This window comes from Perkinsus marinus (assembly GCF_000006405.1).
Source record: "Perkinsus marinus ATCC 50983 genomic scaffold scf_1104296939894, whole genome shotgun sequence".
Taxonomy (NCBI): domain Eukaryota; phylum Perkinsozoa; order Perkinsida; family Perkinsidae; genus Perkinsus; species Perkinsus marinus.
Window position 1 is genome coordinate 141,896 of NW_003213014.1, and position 19,373 is coordinate 161,268.

A 19,373-nucleotide genomic window follows, 5' to 3' on the forward strand; every position below is an offset into this window, starting at 1 on the left:
GTGTCGATTCGACTGGGGGATCGAGGACTATCCCACCCAGATCCACCTCGCCTCCGATCGCGGACGTGCCGATTGGAGGGTCCAGAATGACACTGCTCCAGTCTATGGTGCTCGTGGTGGAGCCAATGAGACATATGATGGCGAAGGAGTACATTTTCGCGAAAGTGGTAACGCTGAAACTCGCATGAGTGATGGTGAACAGAGCGATCGCAGAGTTCGGGGATGCATGTTCATGCAAATTGTCAGTGGCAATGGGCAAGGTGCTCTAAGTCATCAAGGAACACGGCGCTCGATTTCCGATGGAAATCTAGTGCTCATGGCCGGTGGTGGCTCACTATTCATGACTTTCTAGTATTCTCTTGAGAGACAGCGATGCGGTATCGTACTGGAAGTAAAGAGTGTCAAGGGATTTGCATTATGAACTTCATAATATGAAGTGACTGAACTCGCTGACAGGCAAAGAAAAGAGAAAAACTGCGAGCAGTGTGTGATGAGTATGTTTGTGAGTATTCGAGGTGGATTTTCGTGATATCATGTTCGCTCTATATGTCTCGCCAAATTGCATCTCATACAGAGAGTCTCGACTGGACTAGTCTGTGCTACTGAATGATCGGGCGCGCGCTGATTGAGCGCAAGATGCGTATTGATGATTATGCCAGATAGTTGCATACTTGAATTCAACTTTGAACTCAGCACAGGTTTAGCAACTTGTGGGTTTTGAGTTTTGGGGAGAGACTTGGCCAATTTGAAGGCCGGCCTCAAAAAAAGGGGATTGGTGTATCGTCTAGATTTGGCTGGCATAGGTGTCCCCGAATAGGATTGATGTATGAATCAGATCAAGCTGGCATAGGTGTCCCCGAATAGGACTGATGTATGAATCAGATCAAGCTGGCATAGGTGTCCCCGAATAGGACTGATGTATGAATCAGATCAAGCTGGCATAGGTGTCCCCGAATAGGACTGATGTATGAATCAGATCAAGCTGGCATAGGTGTCCCCGAATAGGACTGATGTATGAATCAGATCGGAATGGCATAGCTGCCCTCAAATGGACTTGTTGTATGGTTCAGATCGTGATGGCATAGCTGCCCTCAAATGGACTTGTTGTATGGTTCAGATCGTGATGGCATAGCTGCCCTCGAACGGGGTTGTTGTATGACTCGGATTGGAGTGATATCGTTGCCTCCAAATGAGATTGGTGTATCGTTTAGATCATGATGGCACGGCTGCCCCCAAATGGGGTTGGTGTAGTGTATGGTTCAGATGGGTCTGGCTGCCAGACTCTTGCATACCTGCCCTCAGGTGGGATGACCTGGAAGTGGCGGCCGTTCGACGGTTGATGGGCTGTCACTAGAGGATAGGAATGATCCTACTTCTGTGCTCTCTTTCTCTCAAGGAATTGTTACCTCTTCCTCATGTGTCAGGATGAAATCATACCCTTCCTATTGGATGTCATAATAACTGCCGATGAAGCAACTCCGATCAACTCAGAGGAGGCTGCTCATAATGGGATTGAGAGGGAAGAGCGCGCTGATCGCGGGATGGGGTGGTCCGCTACTACGCCAGGCATAATGGACAGTGTGGTCCGTGAAGCAGCATTTATGATGCCAAACTCTGCCATGCGACTCGCATGATGCGAGCTCCTTCCGAGGCCATGTCGCGCGACCCGTAGTGAGCGACGAGCTCCTTCACAGAAACCGTACTCGGGTTGTGGATGAGGCAGCGTCTCTCCACATCAACACTATCCTAGACTCGGATGTGACAAGTATGGTGATTTATCAAATATAAGTACACTGATCCAGTGTGGTTCCTCCAGAGAGGCGAACTACAGCGAGAACGATCCAACTCCTGAAACTTGAAGCACGGAGACCGCAGCAGGGAAGAGTTAAGATCTTCTAGTCCCCTTGACAAGACGATATTCAGGCAGTATCTTTTTTTTGTGGAAACAGAATTATACACATTTGACATGGTAGATTATACGCGTCACAAGTGAAACGTTCATCAGGCAGCATCTTGAATTAGCGAATATATACGATAGATGAGCCCCAAGTTTAAGCCTCCAACGTTCGCCTAAATCCAAGTTCGACGGCATAGAAGTGAGAGTATTGTGCACACTATATCGATTCGCATCATTTGCTCGTAGAGCATCCTTGGATATGGTAAGGCTACCGCGAACGAGATGAACCTTATGACTTATGTAATGTTGTATGACACAAAACATGTATGATACAACCGACGTGTTCAATAGACCTTAAAGAGCCCGCCCACGATTAGATATCACATGTAAAACTCAATCTTTGGAGCGCTCTTAGAACTCAGGAGAGGTCTATTGAACACCCCGAACGTTTCATCATGTCGTGACAGTTTCATCCAGTGCAGGTCGGTAGGCGGATTGAATTTTTGCGCATGGCTTCCTGTCAGCTCAGTAGGTTAAGTTTCAAGTTCATAGTTGGGTTCTCCCAGGATCGAATTTACCCTGCGGACATTTTCGGTTTCCAACAACTTGAATGAGTCACTGTTACTCTGTGTACACTAGGGTACTGAGAGTTCCTATGAATCATGCCGCTTTGCCCCAAAGACCTAATGATGCTTCCAAATGTAAATTTCCGCCTGTGAAAAATCGGGTGATAGTTGTCTGTCCAGGACTGGTATCAATCCTCTGTTGAATAGACTTTTGACAAACATGTTGGCAAACGCTGTTCATCAGCAGCATCGACTCTACTTCTAGAATTTATATGTACTTCTCGTATCTCCGGGCCTTGTGGAACTTCACAGCATTGCCTCTATTCTCTCGATGATGACTAGGACGTAATGGAGACTTTCCCATATGATCTTCGTGATTTGGGTCGCTCAGTAGGGCTCAACATCGCTTACAATGTTCGGCCTTTGTTTGACACGTAGAGCGACTTGATAGCTCAGATGAGTGAGTATTCCGTTTACAGTGCCTCTCAGGGAGATCTCTTGGAGTCCTCAGGCTGAGGGTGGAATGAGCTGCTGTTCCTGCCTGTTTTCTACGTTAGGATACGGCCTAACGGTCTTTCATGCTCATAGTATTGTCCATATACTGTCGTATTGTCCATCGTATTGTCCAAGCTACAACAGAGTTTTCAAGTTTTATTTTCATGTCTGCAACTCTCACCGCTAATCTAGTCTCCACAAGGCATCTTGCTACCATGACAGCCACGCGTGTTATGACGGCTTTACCGCCGCACTTGAGGTCCCGAGTTCCACCGATAGTGCCACCCGTGGAGCAGTTCGCCGGATCGTCCGAGTCGGAGTCTTCCAGGGATTACACGACGCCTCGATTGTCTGGGAGGCGCTTGTGGGGATCTCCAGATGATACGGCTCTCCGGAATAGTACTGAAGGGGCATGGGAACAAGACAGAAGCATTGGTAGTAGAAACAGGATGACAGAGACTGAGCTCTATGAGTAATACGGGTTTTCATATGGATTTGTATCACTATTCCCATTGGTTGTTATTCCGCTCCTTTAGGATTTTGAGATCAGTGGATCCCTCATGTCCTGGGTTGAAGATTGCCCCTGGGGAGATAGCTGCAGTCTTGATTAACAGAGTTCAACGCAACGTGGCACAGCTCATTAGACGCCACATCGCCAGGATTTGTGCACATCATGCACCATTCCCAGAGGTGTGTCTGTGCTCGTGAGTGATTTATGACTGGTCCCGTTGTGTAGGCTGATGCTTCGGAGCCTGGCGATGATCCCGCGGCAGGCCAACCAGTGTCCACTGAAGGACTTGTACCGGCCACCCCAAAGGATCTTCAGACTATAATGATGACTCTAGGTGATGTTCTGGTCGTTAAAGAGGTACTTGAGGGGCATGTGTGCCTTCGATGTGATTCACGCTCTCTGCTTCAGATCTGCGGTAACTCTAAAGTTTTACGGGCTGAAGATTGGTCGCTTGAGGAAATCGCTGATTTCATGTCCTGGTGTAAAACACGGTTCGATCAGGGCGTGCTGCCGGAGGTTAGCGGACAGGATGACATTTCTTTTCTCCGTGAGATCGAGTCGCCTCAGGTCGTCAGGGGATTTTCTGACCGTGTATGCGACCATCTCGGGGATGTGTCAAATCGCGATATTGTTCGTTTCGCCAGCGCTGTTGGTGATAACAGCAAATGTGTGGATGAGTTCTGGATGTATATAATGGCCAAACGGATTCAGGTGGTACTCGTCATTGTTGTGCTCCGGTGTTCGGTTCTGTTTGGGACTCTATGGGTTGTGATTTACAGCCCGTGGAGTATAACTCACCTCATGTCACTCTAAAGTCACGAGAATTCATCATCTCGTAGTACCTTTGTATGATATTCATCTAGCGTTATGTGAACGTTGGTCGTGAACCTTCAGGATGACCCTTCAGTGTTCGGGACTACTGAACTAGTGAGCCTGATAGTGAGCTTCACTCACCGTTCTCTGGAGGATGACGATCTCTATGCGAGTTTGACCAAGGAGGTCGGACTCAGGTAGTGTTGAACATGTGCTGTTCTCTTCTGCTTGGATTGCACGGATTCAGATTCACAGAATTGACGAATCGGCAATATGGTGAAATTATAACCGGATTGGCCAGCGTGCGGTATCGAGACGAGGAGCTCTGCGGGCGCATCCTCGACGCGGTGATTGACAACATCCATGCAGTTCCGCAGGAGATTTTAGCACAGGTATAGTGACATGTCATAATGAGAGAAGTGATGATGATCAGATATTGGGAGCGATGAGTACGCTTGACATGAAGGAGGATCGCTGGACCATTCCCATGTGGCGACGATTGGATTCGGCTGCATGTGAGTGGTGGTTCTTGGTTGACAGCTGAGCGAAGATGATCTTCCCTCTTGCAGCGGATGTCGCCGACCGCGGGCTGGAGCGACTACAGATTTGCGAAGCGTACAGTGACTACTTCGCCATTTTGCAAGCTTGTGCTCATCTACCCCATGCAGGCAGTGGTTTGTACCTCGATAGTCTTGTGCGGAGTCTCCTTGGGTGAGATGGGAATTGTATAGTCGCGGGCAATGCCCGCCGGGCATCGTAGTGCGGCACTGGAAGTACCTGATCTGTGTTGATACTACTTCCAGGAAACGAACGACTAAGGCCCTCAAGAGGAGATTGATCCAAATGGTCCAATGTTACCAGTACGGCATGGTTAAAGTGGAGCTGCCAGTCATATCCGATGGTAATGGATGGTATTAGTGCATTCAAGTAGATGATTGGATGCCTCAGTTGCTGGTCTGCTTATGTCCGATGACAGTTTTGATGCGATGTATTTTCCGGTATCCAGTGGCTTTCACTTGGAAGTGGCGGCCATTCTACGGTTGATGGGCTGCCATTATGAGATAGAAGTAATGTTATTTCTGTGCTCTCAGGGAAATGTTGACTCTTCCTCATGTGTCAGGATAAGGTCATGCCATTCATATTAGATGTCACAATAACTGCAGATGAGGCAGCACGGATCAACTCAGAGGAGGCTGCTCGTGATGGGATTGAGAGAGAAGAGCGAGCTAATCGCGTGGTGGAGTGGTTAAAGGCTCAAAATCACGATAATAACAGCTCGTGATCATGTTTTCATAATTACTGGCAGTTTCTGAATTCAGAGTTTCCGAACCTGGAGTTCTGTAGTGTTCACCTGGTTTGCGCTGGACTTCTCTGTCTGTCTCTTCCCGATGCTTAAGATCCCGTTGCTCTTTCCACGGATGACTTGCTCGGAGTCCGAGCCTAGGACGATCATCGTGAGTCTTGATGACAGCCATTCATGATATCTGTACTGTGTGTGGAATTCAGATGTATTATTGGGCGGGCGCTAATTCGGCGTAAGATACTACTTGATGCTCGGTCTCGATTGGAGGACATCTCTCAACGCAATCCAAAACGAGTTCAGTTTTACGACAACTTTTTCAACATGCAATGTTACAGACATATCATTGCCCAATCGACACTTCTTGGATAGACGTCGCTGTGTGATGGCTGTATCTGACTGGGATTTGTCAAGGGCCCTGCTTGAATCACAGTATGTGAGTACTAGTGACTCAATTGAGTGTATGCGACTATCTTTTTTTACCTATTCCCTTTCTCCAGGTCTACGTTTTCCGGCGTCTGTATGGACTGCCGGTTTAATAGACTCTTGAGGAACCACACTTGGACAATGCTGACGATGAGGCCAACCATCGACACGCCGAGGACGACTCCCAATAATGCGGTTGAGCAACCACGGGGAGTCGTGCCTTCGTCGTTTGGTGGAGCCTCGTTGTCAGCCACGGCGGTCCTGAGGGAAAACGGGAGTACAATGTAATACAGGCTACCCTGTGTAGTGATAAGACTTACTTGTTGTTGTCGATTGGCTCGTTCCTCGGATCCTCGGGAGGCCTTGTGGACCATGCCGGGTCGTCCCCAGTAGTTGGGTGGACCGGTCCATCAAGGTTGACTCCGCTCCAGTCTATCTGGCTCCCATTAGTGGCCGGCTGGACTGGGGGTTCGATGGTGATCCCACTCCAGTCCAACTGGTTCCCAACAGGTGTCGATTCGACTGGGGGATCGAGGACTATCCCACCCAGATCCACCTCGCCTCCGATCGCGGACGTGCCGATTGGAGGGTCCAGAATGACACTGCTCCAGTCTATGGTGCTCGTGGTGGAGCCAATGAGACATATGATGGCGAAGGAGTACATTTTCGCGAAAGTGGTAACGCTGAAACTCGCATGAGTGATGGTGAACAGAGCGATCGCAGAGTTCGGGGATGCATGTTCATGCAAATTGTCAGTGGCAATGGGCAAGGTGCTCTAAGTCATCAAGGAACACGGCGCTCGATTTCCGATGGAAATCTAGTGCTCATGGCCGGTGGTGGCTCACTATTCATGACTTTCTAGTATTCTCTTGAGAGACAGCGATGCGGTATCGTACTGGAAGTAAAGAGTGTCAAGGGATTTGCATTATGAACTTCATAATATGAAGTGACTGAACTCGCTGACAGGCAAAGAAAAGAGAAAAACTGCGAGCAGTGTGTGATGAGTATGTTTGTGAGTATTCGAGGTGGATTTTCGTGATATCATGTTCGCTCTATATGTCTCGCCAAATTGCATCTCATACAGAGAGTCTCGACTGGACTAGTCTGTGCTACTGAATGATCGGGCGCGCGCTGATTGAGCGCAAGATGCGTATTGATGATTATGCCAGATAGTTGCATACTTGAATTCAACTTTGAACTCAGCACAGGTTTAGCAACTTGTGGGTTTTGAGTTTTGGGGAGAGACTTGGCCAATTTGAAGGCCGGCCTCAAAAAAAGGGGATTGGTGTATCGTCTAGATTTGGCTGGCATAGGTGTCCCCGAATAGGATTGATGTATGAATCAGATCAAGCTGGCATAGGTGTCCCCGAATAGGACTGATGTATGAATCAGATCAAGCTGGCATAGGTGTCCCCGAATAGGACTGATGTATGAATCAGATCAAGCTGGCATAGGTGTCCCCGAATAGGACTGATGTATGAATCAGATCAAGCTGGCATAGGTGTCCCCGAATAGGACTGATGTATGAATCAGATCGGAATGGCATAGCTGCCCTCAAATGGACTTGTTGTATGGTTCAGATCGTGATGGCATAGCTGCCCTCAAATGGACTTGTTGTATGGTTCAGATCGTGATGGCATAGCTGCCCTCGAACGGGGTTGTTGTATGACTCGGATTGGAGTGATATCGTTGCCTCCAAATGAGATTGGTGTATCGTTTAGATCATGATGGCACGGCTGCCCCCAAATGGGGTTGGTGTAGTGTATGGTTCAGATGGGTCTGGCTGCCAGACTCTTGCATACCTGCCCTCAGGTGGGATGACCTGGAAGTGGCGGCCGTTCGACGGTTGATGGGCTGTCACTAGAGGATAGGAATGATCCTACTTCTGTGCTCTCTTTCTCTCAAGGAATTGTTACCTCTTCCTCATGTGTCAGGATGAAATCATACCCTTCCTATTGGATGTCATAATAACTGCCGATGAAGCAACTCCGATCAACTCAGAGGAGGCTGCTCATAATGGGATTGAGAGGGAAGAGCGCGCTGATCGCGGGATGGGGTGGCTGAAGGCTCAAGACCACAATAGTAGCGGCAGGAGTTCGTGATCATCATGTTCGTGATTATTGGCAGTTTCTGAATTCACGGTTTCCGGACTTGTTTAGGTGTAGAGTTCAGTAGTGTTCATCAGTTTTGCGCTAGAATTCCCTGTCTGTCTCTTCCCGATGCTTTCCCTTCCTCGTTGCTCTTTCTACAGAGGATGATCCGCTGGGAGTCCGAGCCTCGAGTGATCATCGTGAGTGACAGCTTTTCGTAATATCTGTACTGTGTGTGGTATTCAGGTGCATGGATCACTTTTGGGCGGGCGCTGGTTCAGCGTAAGATACCAGTTGATGATCAAGCCCGATTGGAGGGCATCAACGCAATCCGAAACGAGTTCAGTTTTACAACAACTTTTCAACATGCAATGTTACAGGCATGTCATAGCCCAATCGATACTTCTCTGATTGACGTCGCGGTGTGGTGGCTGTATCTGAGATGTATCATGGGTACTGTGGGTTGCTACTGCTTGAATCATTGATGGTGCGCCCTAATGACTCAATACGACTATATTTTCTTACCTTTTCCCTTTTTCCAGGTCTACGACATCCGGCATCTGTATGGATGGCCGGTGTAATAGACTCCTGAGGAGCCACACTTGGACGACGCTGAAGACGAGCCCAACCACCGACACGCCGAGGACGACTCCCAATAATGCGGTTGAGCAGCCACGGGGAGTCGTCCCTGCGTCGTTTAGTGGAGCGTTGTTGTCAGCCACGGCGGTCCTGAGAAAAAATGTACAATGTAATACAGGCTACCCTGTGTAGTGATAAGACTTACTTGTTGTTCTCGACTGTCTCGTTCCTCGGATCCTCGGGAGCCCTTGTGGACCATGCCGGGTCGTCCCCAGTAGTTGGGTGGACCGGTCCATCTAGGTCGACTCCGCTCCAGTCTATCTGGCTCCCATTAGTGGCCGGCTGGACTGGAGGTTCGATGGTGATCCCACTCCAGTCCAACTGGTTCCCAACAGGTGTTGATTCGACTGGGGGATCGAGGACTATCCCGCTCAGATCTATCTGGCCTCCAGTAGGGGAGGACCCAACTGGAGGCTCCAGAATGACACTGCTCCAGTCCATGGCGCCCATGGAGGAGCCAACGAGGAAGATGATAGCGTAGAAGTACATTTTCGCGAAAGTGGTAACGCTAAAATCCGCAAGAATGATCGTAGTGAAATAACAGAGCGATCGCAGAGTTCGGGGATGCATGTTCATGCAAATTGTCAGCGGCAATGGGCAAGGTGCTCTAAGTCATCAAGGAGCACGTCGCTCGATTTCCGTTGGAAATTTAGTGCTCATGGCCGGTGGTGGCTCACCATTGGTGACTTTCTTGTGTTTTCTTGCGAGACAGCGATGCGGTATCCTACTGGAAGTAAAGAGTGTCAAGGGATTTGCGTAATCAAGCGATTGCACACCATTCGCTGACGGGTAAAGTGTCTTTACTAAAGACTGGAGTAATACTCCGAGCAGTGTCAGATGAGTGTGTTCGTGAGTATTCGAGGTGGGTTTCCGTCATATCGTCTTCGTTCTATGTGTTTCGCCAAGTTACATCTCGTACAGAGATTCTCGGTGGACTGGTCTGTGCCACTGAATGACCGGGCGCGCGCTGGTTGAGCGCTCGAGGCATACTGATGATCAGGCTTGATTGTTGCATAGCAACTCTGAATTCAACGCAGCTTCAGCAACTTGTGGGCTTTGAGTTCTGGGGATAGAGTTAGCCAATTTCTTGGGTTCCGCAGTTCGATGTCTCGTGCTCGATGTTATTCGTCTCATTTTCCCTTGAACGAAATGGCAGCGGATTGGATATCGACTACGTAACGTGTATCTCAGACTGTTATATGTGTATTCAGCAGCACAAACTGGTTATTGCTACGTCACAAATAAGTTGTCTATGGAAAATGACCTCAAAATGGCTCCACGGAAGCATGATCCCAAAGCAATTGAGCATGTGTAATGTGATCTTATCGGTGAGATGTAATTGGTAACGGTGATGTAACGGCTATCAGACGCGGTTTTTCCACTGTTCTGGTGCTCCATGGTTCTTCGCTTTGGTTGGGAAGTTTTCATGACGGTAAACGGATACCGCAGCCAGAGCTTTGGAAATTCCAAATTGGAGTAAAGCTCGCGATTAATAGGACCGTGTGGTAGACAGAGCGCTATAACCTCCAATCAAGACAGCTAAGATGCAGCTGCTGAGGAAGGAAGGTCTTTTTTGATGGTCACGTGTTTCTGAACACCGAGTAATGTTGAGTCTCGGCTTTTCACACATTCACTCTTTCGGGATGCAATGAATCTAAACTACTGATCTACCCTGTGGAATATAGAATCACTACTCTTGATTGCAGGCTAAGGTTAGTGGGCTGTTGAGGGTAAGTACTTTCCCTAGCCGCCGAAGGCTCTCTCTCAAGTTATGTTTCCATCATGAGTGATGCGTCATCTAGAGCGACAGAGGAGGATCTTTTCCCTAAGCCGAATCCAGATCTTCCCGGCACTGCAGCGCTCAGACAGGAGAATTATATAACCAGGAGTCGACCTGATGGTTTCAGAATGGACAATGATGCCATTGAGCTGCCTTATGAGAAGGAAGCGAGTGATGGAGGAGCACCTAATTCCCAAAAAGGGTCGGACGACCAGGAGTATAAAGATGGTAATGCGGGACTTCGGATTGTGTTGAATCAACGAGATAATGTGAGTAGAAAGACATTCTGAGAGCGTCCAATAAGCCTAGTATCACCGGGAGGTTCGAAAGCTCAGTTGGACGCAGGAATATTTATCGAGTGTTGAATCAGATCTCAGAGTCATCACTATTGGCCTCAGTTCGGCTGCCTCGTGTGAGTGAGAAGGTTCTGCCATCCTTGGTGGCGGTTCAATACGACTCTGGATATTGGCTGTCCATGGTCGAGCGACTAGGCTACGACCAAGCAGTATACTGCGGTGACGCCGGCCCTAATCTCGAGTCCCTCTTGCGGTATTTTGATTGTACAGCGACAGGGATGTTGCGAGTGGTAATAACTTCTATGATTCGTTCCGTTCTGATGATCGGTTTCTCACCGCGGTTTCATCGAACATCCTTAGCGATCCATGAGACCTATCTTTCAGTTTGACATGTTCGATCAAGATCACGATTCGGAGATGTCGCCATCCGAAGTTGCTCGCGGCCTCCGCCAGCAAGCTCTGTATACGAAGCATTCTGCGGAGTCCGACCAGGCTTTTCATGAACTATGCGGCATTCTCATAAGCCGCGGTCTCAAAGGGACCGTGGAGGGTAACCCTGAAGAGCGTATTATAAAGCCTCCAGAATTCGTGGCTGCTCTCAAGTGTTTGAGGATGGCAGCCCTGCTCCACGCCCCTGAGCAGGCGAAGCAAATCAGGATACATATTTACGAATACCGAGAGGATTTCCTCTATAGCCGGAACCCCTTGGAGGATCCGGTATCGTTCCTATTCCGACCAACTGCTATGTCCAGAGTGCTCAACACTAAGAAGATCCAAAAACCGTTCAGGGTCCGTTGGCTTCATTCTCATGATCCGTCACAAGCTGCTGTGCTGGGTCTCGCTATCAAATACGGTTTGGACCCCCGGTTTGTATTGGATGTCTTCACGCTATGGCGCGAGGGGGCTAAAGTCGATCATATCTTTGGGTACAGGCCGACAGGTCGCGGAGAGACGCGGATAACTCGGAAGAATCCGCCATTGTGGTCCATTATTATCATACCAGTACTGCGGCTTACTCAAACCAGTCGCAATACTCTGCGGCCATGGCAATCGTGGAGAAGGCAGAAACTGCGAAAGGATTTGCCGAAAGTCGATAAGACGGTTGAACCACCTATTGTGAAAGTGGAAGTCGAGCAATGCAACCTGGCGATGTTCGTAACGGGTAAAGCCGAAGGTGGTACGCTGATCAGCTTCTCCAGCGAGTGGGTTACTCTATGCAAAACCGGTACTGATCGGGATGATGAGGACACAAAGGGTAGTAATGGTAAGTCGAAGGGGCATTGGTGGAGTAAGAAAACACCAGCCAAGGAGATGATTGATGAAGAAAAGACGGAGTCGACCGCCGACAGTCGTACATGGACGAGGTTCCGAACTCTAACGCATACTATTACTGATTGGGAGACTATGTCATACGATATGAGTATTTTCCGTAATGCTCTGGGCAATCTGAAGACTTCCTATAGCAATGTGAGAACTGGTGATACCCACACCTTACTCTTCAAGATCTTGTGTGATATAACTGAAGACTACATATTGGTTGGACAAGCTTACGATGCATCTTTGTCTGTACTGCAGAGGAGGCTTGATAGAGAGATGGATAAGTTCTATCAGAAGGACGTCAAACGGCTGCGTAAGATCGTCAGGCAACTTGGTCAACTTTATCGAATGGTGAGACCCGTCTTAGACGTTCTGGAAACTGCCGTCAGCTACAGACATTGGAGTCCCGACTCGCAGATGTATACCTCTGATATTCGGAGCAACACTCATCGATTTCTCGAGGAATCTTTGGCGTTGAGGGAGAACGCCAGGATGATGCTCGAGCAATATCGACAGTATTGCGAATCTAAGACGAGCAATATCTTGTATGTTCTCACTCTGGTTACAACCACCTTCGTTCCCGGGCAGTTTCTCACAGGTGTCTACGGTATGAATTTCCAGAATCCTGTAACGGGTGATCCGGGAATGCCTGAGCTGATGTGGAAGTATGGATACTTGTATTTCTGGCTGCTTCTGCTCACCATCACGAGCTTGATTTTCTTCCTCTACCGAAAGAAGAAGTGGATCTAAATTGCGTGGCTACTCATAGTTCCTTCAGACTCGCTCGTTGGCGTTTTCTTGTTCTTACTGGCCACACTGTGGCCGCCATGATCGCTCTCTGGCCTGGCCGTGGCGACTACACTATATGATTGTCGTGATAGTAGCCTTTTCTCCTGTGTCTGCTGGAATTTCTTTATGGCGGTCATTCAGAAGTATCGAAAGGTGTTACCATTGTTACAAGCTGTCCTGTTATCTTTTGCACTACACTGGAGGTTTCACTGGGTTAACCCCAACACAATGTTACTGTGTTGCAAGTGCTTCACTAATGGTAACGACTATAGCGTTATGAGGATCTAGTTGGTTCCTCCCTGATCAAGGCCCTTTCTGCAATGTGTAGCTTCTGAGCTTGCTGGATGGCAGCGTCAAGATGAGCAGAGGGTCCATGGTTAGGCACTCGCACAACTTTAAGTCATTACAACACAGTATGGCTCTGGTAGAGATGGGATAGCCGCCATCGAGCGGAATCGGTCCACCTAATTGAGTATAGTTGTGTATGGTTCAGATCGGGATAGGTGTATGGTTAGGATCGTGATGGCATAGCTGCCCTCTAATGGGATAGATGGATGGTTAAGATCGTGATGGCATAGCTGCCCCCAAATAGGATAGGTGTATGGTTAAGATCGTGATGGCATGACTGCCCTCGAGTGGGATCGGATTCTCTTATTCAGTATGGTTGTGCACAGTCGAGATCGGGCTGGTATTGAGAGGGAAGAGCGAGCTAGTCGTGTGGTGGAGACTGAAATAATAACGGCAGCGGCTTGTGATCATCATGCTTATAATCACTGGCAGTTTCTGATTTCAGAGTATCCGAACTTGTTTGGCCCGGGATTCTGTAGTGGTAATTAGTTTTGCGCTGGTCTTCTTCGTGTATCGCTTCCTGATGCTTCTCAATCTCGTTCTTAGTACCGACGAACGAGCGGATGATTCGCTCGGAGTCCGAGCTTCGTAAGTGTTAGTGACAGCTGTTGGTGATATCTGTACTGTGCGTGGTATTCAGGTGCCTCGATCATATTTTCGGGCGGGCGCTGGTTCGGCGCAAGATACTAATTGATGATCGGTGCCAATTGGAGGGAGTTTGAAAACGCAATTCGGAGCGAGCTCAGGTTTACGACAACTATTTCAACATGCAATCGTGCAGACATGTCAGAGGCCAATCGACACTTCTTGGATAGACGTCGTGGTGTGATGGCTGTATCTGAGATGTATCATGGGTACCGTGGACTTATAATACTTGAATCATTGATAATGCGTACTAGTGACTCTATAGTGTATGCGACTATGTTCTCTTACCTCTCCCCTTTCTCCAGATCCACGTTCTCCGGCATCTGTATGGACGGCCGGTTCAATGAACTCTTGAGCAGCCACACTTGAACGACGCTGACGATAAGGCCAACCACCGATACGCCGAGGACGACTCCCAATAACGCGGTTGAACAACCACGGGGAGCCGTGCCTTCGTCGTCTGCAGATGGCTCGTTGTCAACCACGGCGGTTCTGAGGGAATATGGACTTACAATGTGATAAAGGCTCCCAAATAGAAAAGAGCAAGTAGCAATAAGACTTACTCATTATTGCCAATGGTTTCGTTCTTCGGTTCCTCGGGAGCCCTCGTGGACCATGTCGGGTCGTCACCAGTGGTGGCCAGTTGGATGGGGGGTTCGATAGTGATCCCACTCCAGTCCAACGGGTTACCAACGGGCGTCGACTCGACCGGGGGATCGAGGACTATTCCAGTCAAGTCAAACTGGCCTCCAAGCGGGGACGGTTCGCCTGGAGGATCCAAAGTGACGCTGCTCCAGTCGATTTCGCCCGTGGTGGAGCCAAAGAGGAATATCAAGGCGAAGAAGGATTGCATTTTCCAGTACAATGGGAGTACTGAAATTCACAAGAACGGTCGTAGTGGGAATAACGGAGCGATCGCGGGTGTTCGGGGATGCATGTTCATGCAAATTGTTGAAGGCAATGTGCAAGACGCAGTAAGTCATCAAGGAGCACGGCGCTCGATTTCCGACGGGAATTTTGAGCTCACGGCCAGTGGGGACTCACTATTGCTGACCTTCTGGTGTGTCCTCGAGAAACAGGGCGGTATTGTACTGGGAGTAAAAAGTGTCGCGCGATTCGCGTGATTAAGCGTGATGTACGTTGATCCTTGAAGGACCACAGTAACTCTATGAGCAGTGTGTGATGAACGTGCTCGTAGGTATTCGAGGCAACTTCTCGCGATATCAGGCTCGTGCTATGTGTCTCGCCAAGTTACATCTCGTACGGAGATTCTCGGCTGACTGGTCTGTTTGAGTGCAACTGGAATCCCGGGCGTGCGCTGGTTGAAGGAATGATGCGTATTGATGATCAGGCCTGATAGTTGCTTACTTCCATATAATTCTGCTTCAGCCACTTGTGGCATTTGAGTTCTGTGGAGAGAGTTAGCCAATTTTAGAGCCGCCCTCAAACGGGATTGGTGTACGGTCCATATCGCATGGCATATATGGAATATCGAATGGCATAGCTGCCCCCAAATAGGATGGGTGGATGGTTAAGATCGTGATGGCATAGCCGCCCCCAAATAGGATAGGTGGATGGTTAAGATCGTGATGGCATAGCCGTCCTTAAATGGGATAGGTGTATGGTTAAGATCGTGATGGCATAGCCGCCGCCAATAGGATAGGTGTATGGTTAAGATCGTGATGGCATAGCCGTCCTTAATGGGATAGGTGTATGGTTAAGATCGTGATGGCATAGCCGCCCCCAAATAGGATAGGTGTATGGTTAAGATCGTGATGGCATAGCCGCCCCCAAATAGGGTAGGTGTATGGTTAAGATCGTGATGGCATAGCCGCCCCCAAATAGGATAGGTGTATGGTTAAGATCGTGATGGCATAGCCGCCCCCAAATAGGGTAGGTGTATGGTTAAGATCGTGATGGCATATCCGCCCCCAAATAAGATAGGTGTATGGTTAAGATCGTGATGGCATAGCTGCCCCCCAAAAAAGATAGGTGTATGGTTAAGATCGTGATGGCATAGCTGCCCCCAAATAGGATAGGTGTATGGTTGAGATCGTGACGGCATGACTGCCCTCGAGTGGGATCGGATTCTCTCATTCAGTATGGTTGTGCACAGTCGAGATCGGGCTGGTATTGATGGGTAATGGATCTCCCATTTTGAGAATTAACTTTCTTGCAATGTTACTGTTAGAACGCATCGACCATGTTCCTGTCTTACTGCAAGTTATTCAGAGTTGATTACCGCACCGTGCGGTGATCGATATCGGAGTTCGCTGATTCGCATGTGGAAAGCCTGGGAACCTTACGACTCGACCGTTGAGATCATCTGTTGTACCTCTGTCTGTCAGGGTTTATGACATAAGTTCTTTGTCTCCGCATCATTGGCCAATATGTTCGCATCCAGCCATCCCACTGTGGGATACCGGGAGACTGACAGGGAGAGTGAAGAGGAACTTCATCTTAGAGCACCAGTTGCTGGTAGTGAATTCACTGAAGGAGGCCCTGTCAACGACATAGACATATCCGTTGATAGTAAGATTGGGGGGAGCGGTGTCGCCGCTATGTCTTTCATGTGATGATCTTTCCGCACGAGTCTACTCGAGACAGAGGCAGTCTGGAATCCAGACTCTGGATGACACTATGCTAACAAATGGGTCTGCGTGAAGGTTCTGTTTCTTTGGTGAAATGCATAAGATTAGGAAGCACTACGCAACGTTCCTTATCTTTCTAAGCACGTTTCTGAAACGTCTTTCCACGTTGCCCCTCGAGTTGAGACCTAGAGTTGAGATTCGCGAGTGTCCCTCTTCTTCTCTATTCTGATGCTAGAGCATCGCTCTAAGTTCGCATCGATGCCTAAGTAGGCAACAACCGTTATCATCCAACGCCTTTCAGCCCGTCCTCCCCGAATGAGTGAAGAAGTCCAGTCGTCCGTTGTGGCAGTTCAACACGATTCTGAATTCTGGCTGTCCATGGTTGAGAGACTAGACTATGACCAAGCAGTATACTGCAATGACGATGGCCTTAATTTCGAGTCCCTTTTGCGATACTTTGACTGTACAGCCACAGGGATGCTGCGCGTGGTAATATCGATAGGGCCTCCCGACTCTGCTCTGGGGCCTCAGATGAGAGTTGTGGCGAGCCTTGACGCTCTCTTCTCAGTTCGATATGTTCGATCAAGATCACGACTCGGAGATGTCAGCATCGGAGGTTGCCCGTGGTCTCCGTCAGCAAGCTCTATATACGAAGCATTCGGCAGAGTCTGATCTGGCCTTCCATGAACTGTGTGGGATTTTGGCAAGCAGGGATCCCAGAGGAGTTCTGGATGACAACCCTGAAGAACGGATTATCAAACCTCCGGAATTCATGGCAGCTCTGAAGTGTCTGAGAATGGCAGCTCTGCTTCATGCACCTGAGCAGGCGAAGCAAATCAGGATACATATTCACGAATACCGAGAGGATTTCCTCTATAGCCGAAACCCCTTGGAGGATCCGGTGTCGTTCCTGTTCCGACCAACTGCTATGTCCAGAGTGCTCAACACTAAGAAGATCCAAAAAACGTTCAGGGTCCGTTGGCTTCATTCTCATGATCCGTCACAAGCTGCTGTGCTGGGTCTCGCTATCAAATACGGTTTGGACCCCCGGTTTGTATTGGATGTCTTCACGCTATGGCGCGAGGGGGCTAAAGTCGATCATATCTTTGGGTACAGGCCGACAGGTCGCGGAGAGACGCGGATAACGCGGAAGAATCCGCCATTGTGGTCCATTATTATCATACCAGTACTGCGGCTTACTCAAACCAGTCGCAATACTCTGCGCCCATGGCAATCGTGGAGAAGGCAGAAGCTGCGGAAAGATTTGCCGAAAGTCGATGAGACGGTTGAAGCACCTATTGTAAAGGTGGAAGTCGAGCAATGCAACCTAGCGATGTTTGTAACGGGTAAAGCCGAAGGTGGTACACTCATCAGCTTCTCCAGCGAGTGGGTTACGCTATGCAAAACCGGGACTGATCGGGACGATGATGATATGAGAGGTATAAACAATAGGACGCCGAAACACTGGTGGACTAAGAAAATATCGAGTCAGGAGACTGTTGATGAGGGGAAGTCCACCACCGACAGTCGCACATGGACGAGATTCCGCACTTTCACGCACACCATTACTGATTGGGAGACGATGTCATACGATATGAGTATTTTCCGTAATGCCTTGGGCAATCTGAAGACTTCCTATAGCAATGTGAGAACTGGTGATACCCACACCTTACTCTTCAAGATCTTGTGTGATATAACTGAAGACTACATATTGGTTGGACAAGCTTACGATGCATCTTTGTCTGTACTGCAGCGGAGGCTCGAAAGAGAGATGGATAAGTTCTATCAGAAGGACGTCAAACGGCTGCGGAAGATCGTCAGGCAACTTGGTCAACTTTATCGAATGTCGAGACCCGTCTTAGACGTTCTGGACACTGCCGTGGGCTACAGATATTGGAGTCCCGACTCGCAGATGTATACCTCTGATATTCGCAGCAACACTCATCGATTCCTGGAGGAATCGTTGGCGTTGAGAGAGAACTCCAGGATGATGCTCGAGCAATATCGACAATACTGCGAGTCTAAGACGAGCAATATCTTGTATGCCCTAACTCTGGTTACGACAACATTCGTTCCCATGCACTTTCTTACAGGTATCTACGGTATGAACTACCAGAATCCCACAACCGGTGATCCAGGAATCCCTGAGCTGATGTGGACATATGGATATTTGTATTTCTGGTTGCTTCTGCTCACCATAAGTAGTCTAATATTCTTTCTATACCGGAAGAAGAAGTGGATCTAGATTTTCAGCTTCTCACTGCTAGTCCCTTCATACTTACTCGTTGGCATTTTCCCGTTCTCGCACATCGTAGTCGCACTATTATCTGGTCGTTGCAACTTTTGATTATCGTTATATAATGTCATACGCCCTACTTGAGATTTCACTAGGTTAATCCTCGTATAATATCATTACATTACAAGTGTTGCATTATGAACAGGGACTGTGAAGCCAAATGGGTCCAGTCTGTGTCTGCTGTGATGTTAAGCATTCGAGAAGCACAGATTTAAATCACGGCAATCAACGCTTGTGAGTCATCTTATGCTGCGGGAAAAATCGCAGAGCAGCAGCGATGGTGGGTTAGCTACCGCCACAAGAAGTTGGTTGGTTGGTTGTTAGCCACGAGGCTCGACAAAGAGATCTGAACGGAAACTACCACCTACGACCGATGGATCTTATTCATACGTTCCGTATCTCGCTCACTGCCGTTCGTGTGGCGAGAATCGTTTTCTCTGAACGTGTCGTACTGTACTAAACATCGCATTAGTGTAACTTGTCTCATGAACCCTTGACGAGTCATCGCCCTTATCTCAACTGGAAGAGGTACTACTATCAATACAATATATCAAAGAAGATTAATACCACCACA

The 19,373-nt window shown here is 48.6% G+C and overlaps 6 protein-coding genes across 7 annotated transcripts; 3 read left to right on the top strand and 3 right to left on the bottom strand.

The window, feature by feature from the left end:
* Window positions 1–3,370: 3,370 nt before the first annotated feature.
* Pmar_PMAR020883 (hypothetical protein) lies at window positions 3,371–5,564 on the top strand (the record flags this gene model as incomplete). Its single annotated transcript, XM_002782259.1, has 12 exons — window positions 3,371–3,393; window positions 3,495–3,648; window positions 3,695–3,826; window positions 3,878–3,985; window positions 4,037–4,180; window positions 4,364–4,479; window positions 4,530–4,674; window positions 4,716–4,797; window positions 4,852–4,993; window positions 5,086–5,183; window positions 5,231–5,349; window positions 5,403–5,564. The coding sequence occupies 12 exons, from the start codon at window positions 3,371–3,373 to the stop codon at window positions 5,562–5,564; spliced, it is 1,425 nt and encodes a 474-aa protein (XP_002782305.1).
* A 497-nt stretch (window positions 5,565–6,061) lies between these two features.
* Pmar_PMAR020884 (hypothetical protein) lies at window positions 6,062–6,672 on the bottom strand (the record flags this gene model as incomplete). The annotated part of the gene is made up of 2 exons (XM_002782260.1): window positions 6,062–6,269; window positions 6,329–6,672. The coding sequence occupies 2 exons, from the start codon at window positions 6,670–6,672 to the stop codon at window positions 6,062–6,064; spliced, it is 552 nt and encodes a 183-aa protein (XP_002782306.1).
* A 2,206-nt stretch (window positions 6,673–8,878) lies between these two features.
* Window positions 8,879–9,226, bottom strand: Pmar_PMAR020885 (hypothetical protein; the record flags this gene model as incomplete). The annotated part of the gene is made up of 1 exon (XM_002782261.1): window positions 8,879–9,226. The coding sequence occupies one exon, from the start codon at window positions 9,224–9,226 to the stop codon at window positions 8,879–8,881; it is 348 nt and encodes a 115-aa protein (XP_002782307.1).
* Window positions 9,227–10,528: 1,302 nt separating this feature from the next.
* On the top strand, window positions 10,529–13,116 carry Pmar_PMAR020886 (magnesium and cobalt transport protein, putative). The gene is made up of 3 exons (XM_002782262.1): window positions 10,529–10,745; window positions 10,916–11,103; window positions 11,198–13,116. Exons 1-3 carry the CDS (start codon window positions 10,646–10,648, stop codon window positions 12,878–12,880), a joined length of 1,971 nt encoding a protein of 656 aa, XP_002782308.1. The 5' UTR covers window positions 10,529–10,645; the 3' UTR covers window positions 12,881–13,116.
* Window positions 13,117–14,196: 1,080 nt separating this feature from the next.
* Window positions 14,197–14,765, bottom strand: Pmar_PMAR020887 (hypothetical protein; the record flags this gene model as incomplete). The annotated part of the gene is made up of 2 exons (XM_002782263.1): window positions 14,197–14,404; window positions 14,476–14,765. 2 exons carry the CDS (start codon window positions 14,763–14,765, stop codon window positions 14,197–14,199), a joined length of 498 nt encoding a protein of 165 aa, XP_002782309.1.
* A 1,493-nt stretch (window positions 14,766–16,258) lies between these two features.
* Window positions 16,259–18,885, top strand: Pmar_PMAR020888 (hypothetical protein). 2 transcript variants are annotated; one of them, XM_002782265.1, is made up of 4 exons: window positions 16,259–16,444; window positions 16,805–16,992; window positions 17,072–18,543; window positions 18,597–18,885. In XM_002782265.1, the coding sequence occupies exons 1-4, from the start codon at window positions 16,303–16,305 to the stop codon at window positions 18,634–18,636; spliced, it is 1,842 nt and encodes a 613-aa protein (XP_002782311.1). In that variant the 5' UTR covers window positions 16,259–16,302; the 3' UTR covers window positions 18,637–18,885. The 2 variants fall into 2 exon arrangements, with proteins under 2 accessions (XP_002782311.1, XP_002782310.1); XM_002782264.1 differs by having other exon boundaries at window positions 17,072–18,885.
* Window positions 18,886–19,373: the final 488 nt, after the last annotated feature.